This window comes from Schistocerca americana, chromosome 2 (genome assembly GCF_021461395.2).
Source record: "Schistocerca americana isolate TAMUIC-IGC-003095 chromosome 2, iqSchAmer2.1, whole genome shotgun sequence".
Lineage (NCBI taxonomy): Eukaryota > Metazoa > Arthropoda > Insecta > Orthoptera > Acrididae > Schistocerca > Schistocerca americana.
Window position 1 is genome coordinate 787,805,390 of NC_060120.1, and position 6,289 is coordinate 787,811,678.

Below are 6,289 nucleotides of genomic sequence, written 5' to 3' on the forward strand. Positions count from 1 at the left end.
GACGACCGCAGACCTACCTTCTTATCTTCTCATGTAATTTTATTGCGTGTAACATAGGCGCACCACTTGTTGTTACGTACGTGTTATGAGTATGCGTAATCGCTTTACAGATTCATAAGCGTTTCCAATATTGAACTAATGACACGATTGCTGTTCTCATAAAGCCCGAAAACTTCATAAGCGAGGGACTGCTTTACTCCGTAATTGTACCAAAATTTACTGGTTGAACACCCTGTCAGAGATCTATCTATAGTCAGATAAGCAAGTCCTGTTATACAAATTAATACTCTTTGTGGTCCCATAATGGTTTCGTAATTGACAACAAAATCGCTAGAAAATATGATTATGTAGTCATAAGAGAATCAAACGAGGCTGTATTACAGTCGCTCGCAGTGCTCAGGATTCATAAACTTCGTCTATTGCAAAAGTTTGGCAAGCAACAAAAATTTCTCTTGATGCAGCAGCATGGTTTGCACGGCGCGGCGGCGTTCCTCTGAAGGAAACAGTTTCTCCTCTCTTGCATAAGCACATTGAAATTATTTTTGGCAACAGTCATTCTTAGCTACAATTTATTGTTAATAATTTACCTGGGGCAGCTAATAAATGAACGAAGGTAAAAGTAAATTACCACGCAGTTCTATTGCTGGCTTTGCGTGTAAATGGAAAGACCCTGAACGTATAGGCTACCCAGTAGACACGAATGAACGTTTGGTTGCGTTAAGGTGTTACCTCTACTCACACCGACCGCTTTTCTACTTGTAATTCCTATCGGTCGATATACGAAGAGTGTTGTATTTCCCACACCTAGAGAATGATCGGAAATAATCATTAACCTAAAATTATCTTTCACTGGTATTAGCTGGTAAAACTGTAGAGATATTCACAAAAGAAAAGTGAACATGGGGTTTCATAATGGCCTGTTCCGTAAAAGCACGCAGTTTAAAAAAATTAAAGAATGCTTACAGAGGGCGTGTGAAGCCAGCTCAGGCACATACCGGTTTAAACAATTCTATCGGAGCTTCATTCTCTATTCCGTGTGTGACTTTAGTAGTTAACCGCCCTTTATTTGAAAGACTTCCTAAAATGCGTTGCATACTAAATAACTCTGGTAACAGTAATCCATATACCAGTGTAACCCTGATTACTTCTGACGTCCAAGAAAGCAAACACGTATTCTGCCTTACCTCATACGCATCTGCTCTTTATTGCTGAAGGTCTAAAACTGTCACCTGCAGTCTATGTAAAATATCCTACGAGATATAATAGCAAAAAGTTCCTTACCCCTACCACTAGAAAGTAAATTTATATCTATAAACGAAATGAGAGAGACTATTTATGTTCGATTCTTCTATTACACAATAAATATTCGAATTCTTGCTTAAATTATATACTACACCTACTTCTCCGAATATTAGTAGCTGATAGGTCGCTCGCAAGTAAGTTCTATGGATGCAAGTAAAACTCTTGTTCCCTTTCACATAACCAGTAAAAATTCGCTACATTGAATCATATTAATGAAAACACCGAATGTACTTATCCTGAAGACATTCCGCTGAGAAATGGCTCTCTTAGTCAACAAATCATTTTCGATTTGAAAAGTAACTGTAGAGAAAATATAGCTACGACGTAAGAAAGTGATGTTTAGAACGACAGTGCCAGCGGATGCCGATGAAGCTGTTATTAACTTCTGCAGCTTCGCCCGTTCCTGCAGCATTACAGTGAATCAATGAAGAACGAAGAGCACTAGTCATACTATCACACCACGTAATATTACGCAGTAGATTGGAAATAATTACTTGAATTTATTTTTATCCACGTACTATGGTGTAGGAACTGCTGTTGTCAACTGCCACTCTATTTATTTTTCCAAATATATTTTCTTTTCTGCCAGAAGGAAAAAGCGAACACGTGCACACGTAGTCATTAGTGCTGGAAACAGGGAACTGAAGGCTTCAAAAGAAGAGCAAAGCGGTGTAGTACGTTTCCTTCCTCTAAGCAAATTTCAGAAAGGTTTGACAAAAATTGTACAAGAAAATATTATTTCATGTTCGAACTATTTCACTACTATACCAAAACACAGGTCAGGTAGGATCAATAAGCGATTGTAATGTAGACATAAGGTACTGGTCGTGGACTTAAGCTGCTTTAGCAACTTGAGTGGTTATTCACCAATTCAGAACACTTTTCTGCAATAGCAGCGTTCTCTAAATTGAGAAACTGATGACGAAATTAATGGAACAAGGTACTCTCCGCCATGGACTGTACCTCGGCTTGTTGAGTGCTTATATAAGGTACATGTGCCAAATAAGGCTCGGTTCCTAATAAAGCCCACTCTCATTTTCTAGCATAGAAAGTTTGAAAACAGCGTGAAATGTCTTCGGTAGTGACAGCTTGTGACATCTAGTGGCCAAGGCAACAACTATTTCCGCACCCGCTCTCGTGCCGGCCATTTTACTTTCATTTGTGCTACGGCGTTCAGCAAAGGAGGGCTGCTTCTTATTTGCACGGTACGTTTCATCTACTGCAATCGTTTCGGTTATGAAGCATTTGTACTAGTAAATATATATTTATGAACAGAGAATTGTGCTGTATTAAGATAGTTGCATTATCTTCCTAACAATGAGTTTCTTTTTAAACAATTAACGCACACGCGTTTTAAACTGGTTGTTCCCAATAAGGCCCATCCGTGGCGCTCCAAACAAGGCCCGGACGGGCCTTATTAGGCACCCTGTTGTATGGAGCTGTGCATAACTGCAACTCATATTTAAGTTCAGTGTATCCTAGGAAACCTCATGTAACACTATTTACTTTCTGTAAATTAAATCTAAATTATTTTATACATTTTTACCGAGCTACTAGTTGGTCGTTGCAAGAAATGTCAAAAGAAAACATTTTAAATTCGTTCTTGGTAATCTTTGTGACAGGGCGATCTGCATTTAGATCAATAACGTTTAGTAGCTATAATTGAAGTACGGTACTTTAAAAATATATATAATCACAGTTTTATAAACCTAATTCAGGAACATCAGGCTTACTTGTAATGCTAGGCGCGCAGTCCGGAACCGCGGGACTGCTACGGTCGCAGGTTCGAATCCTGCCTCGGGCATGGATGTGTGTGATGTCCTTAGGTTAGTTAGGTTTAAGTAGTTCTAAGTTCTAGGGGACTGATGACCACAGAAGTTAAGTCTCATAGTGCTCAGAGCCATTTGAACCATTACTTGTAATGTTTGTTTTTAGATGGAGCCACAGAAAAAACGAGCGACATGGGATGCAGATAATTTAAAACGAGCTGTAGAAGCTGTTGCTGAAGGGATGCCTGTCAGAGCCGCTTCGAAAACATACTGGATTCCTCGACGTACATTACGCAACCACATACGTTCTGGATTAACAACCAAACGTTTGGGAAGAAAAACTTGTTTGTACGAAGCTCAGGAAAGAGAACTTTGCCAAAGAATTTTTCGTCTCGCTGAAGTTGGGTACCCATTTACATCAAATGTGCTCAGAAAATGTGTATATGTATATTGTGAAATGAATAGTGTGCAGAATCCTTTTAATGAGACGAAGAGATTGGCTGGACGCAAGTGGCTCAAGCTCTTCCTACAAAGACACACAGACATTGCAAGAAGGAAGGCACAACACTTGAATCCAGGAAGAGCTGCAAAGCTGAACAAGATTATTGTAAATGAACATTTTCAGAAACTGAAAACGGTCTTGTCCGAATTGGAATTATTTGACAAACCCCACCTTTTCTACAATATGGACGAAAAGGGATGTCGCCTCGCACTCCACATGTCTCCTGATGTTTTAGCCAAGAAAGGTGTGAAACACTTGCACTTTGTTGCCCCAGAACATGGGAAAAATGTTACCATTGTCTCGCGTGGGAATGCAGTGGGACAGGTTATTCGTCCTATGATACTTTTCAAAGGAAAGCTTCGCAAGCCAGAATGGGGAGACTATTTGCCACTTGGGACTGCAGTAGAAATGACAGATAAGGGCTCAATGAATACTGCGACATTCATCAAATGGATTCATCATTTTGCCAAATACAAGCCTGCAAAAGATGTTATTTTGATATTTGATGGGGCATCGTCACATTTGGACCCGGAAATTTGCGACGTTGCTGAAGAGCACAATATCAGACTTTACTGCTTGCCCAGCAACACAACACATGAGCTGCAGCACATGGATAAATCAGTATTCAAGCCGTTTGAGTCGTACTGGGATGACGAAGTTCAGCTGTACTGGTCTACATATGAAAGGGAAGAAAACAGAGCAATTAATAGACGTGTGTTTGGAAAAATCTTCAGCAAGGTGTGGCCAAAAGCAGCATCCCCAGTAAATGGGTTTCGTGCGACAGGGATTTATCCTTTTGACCCAGAAGCTATTCCAGACACTGCATTTGCTCCCTCTCGTCCATCAGAGCGTCCTGACCTAGAAAATGACATGACAATTACCCCTGAAACAGAGAAACTGCCAGAGACTCAATCAGTCCCAAAGGCTTCCCGTAAAAAGGGGCGCACAGTCCACTGATTCCAGTTCATCAGAAAGCGAGGCATATTCAGTAAAGGATAGTTAAGTGACTTCAGTCTTGAAGATAGTGACGCACCTGAAGATCTCGAGTGTTCTTTCAAGGAAATATGCAAACCCCAAAGCTGAAGAACAAAAACCAAACACCGCGGAAGAAGGCATTAACTTACGAGGCGCAAGTCGTATCTAAGGCACTATTCACGCAGACTCAAAAGAAAAATGGTACCAACGAAAGCACTAAGTCTAAGTTAGATTCACGTCGCCAAAAAAATTTCACCCTCAATAATGAACATTCAGAAGAAAAAAATGCAAAAATGAAGACTCCACTGAAGCAAGCAGCAGTTCTGCTTCTAAGAATGTGTTGCAAGAGGCTGGCTGGTTTTGTCACGTATGCTGTGAAGACAGGATATTCGACATGAGACTTTGCAGAAAATGTATGAAATACGTGCATGAAGATTGTGTAGGGCTGACACGAAAAGACAAAGTGCTAAATTTCCTGTGCCCCACCTGTAAAAAATGATTTAAATGAGCCAAACCAATTTCACAAATCATTATTCATGTGTTCATTGAAAATGTAATGATTAGAATTATTGTTCCTATTACGATACGGAAACTTACTGCTGTCAGAACAATTTTGATTGCTGATTGAATGTAAAAATCTGAAGAGCTAATAAGCAGTAAGTACCTACAGTTCTGTATGAAGCGTTTGTAAAAACAAGTAATTATAAAGGTCTATGTATCATCTCATTCCACTTATTTCTAAAATAAACTTACATTACAACTCTTGCAGTGTATTCAAAGAGTTTTCCTGCCATTTACATGCCCCAGAATGTTAATATGAATAGATTGTGCCCGCAGGTCATATTAGGAACAAGGTCTCCTAACAAGGCCCACTTGCAAGGGTTAAACATTTTCTTTAGAATGATGATATTGTTTAAATAAACTTTCAATGCTCATTTATTTTTGAATTCAATATAGTTGTAGGATGTTGCACTTACGATCTCGGAATCTTACCACTTACACATACTGAATACGAAAATCCTAAACGTTAGGTGGGCCTTATTTGGAACACGTACCTTAGATGAAGATGTTTTTACTGCTACAGTTCGGACTTCGACACTCCTCATTTCATGCTCTTGACTTGTTATTACGGCTACACAGTAGTTAAAATGATGATATTTTATTTGTTTCAGCTGAACTGCGCCAAGATTATCGATTTTATTTGACTTTTATGACTACCAAAAAGTTAAATAAGGGTAACACAGGAGTAGTCTTATGATGAATAAGAAAACAGGGATGCATATAAGCTACTACGAACAGCATAGTGAACGCATTATAGTAGAAAAGATAGATACGTAGGCAATACCCACTACAACAGTAAAAGTACCAGCCCTCAGATGATGAAAAGATATTAAGAATGTATGGTGAGGTAAAAGAAATTATTCAGATAATAAAGCTGAATGAAAATTTAGTTGCGACGAGGGACTGGTGTTTAATAGGAGGAAAATATCGAAAGGGAAAATTGTAAAACATGGATGAGGAGACTGGAATTGAAGGGGAATCCTGGTGCTAGCATTTTGTGGGGAGCATAATTTAATGATTAGTAACACCTGGTTTGAGAATCATGAAAGAAGATGAAACTTCCTGGCAGGTTAAAACTGCGTGCCGGACCGAGACTCGAACTCGGGACATTTGCCTTTCACGGGCAAGTTCCCTACCATCTGAGCTATCCAAGCACGACTCACGACCCGTCCACACAGTT

General features: G+C 39.5%; 1 protein-coding gene across 1 annotated transcript; it reads left to right on the top strand.

Annotated features, from left to right (window-relative positions):
• Positions 1–3,528: 3,528 nt before the first annotated feature.
• Positions 3,529–4,530, top strand: LOC124594434 (MFS-type transporter clz9-like). Its single transcript, XM_047132810.1, has one exon. The coding sequence runs from the start codon at positions 3,529–3,531 to the stop codon at positions 4,528–4,530; it is 1,002 nt and encodes a 333-aa protein (XP_046988766.1).
• Positions 4,531–6,289: the final 1,759 nt, after the last annotated feature.

Excerpts from the sequence above, each read along its gene's own strand:
- LOC124594434 (XM_047132810.1), top strand. The coding sequence starts at position 3,529 with ATGAATAGTGTGCAGAATCCTTTTAATGAGACGAAGAGATTGGCTGGA.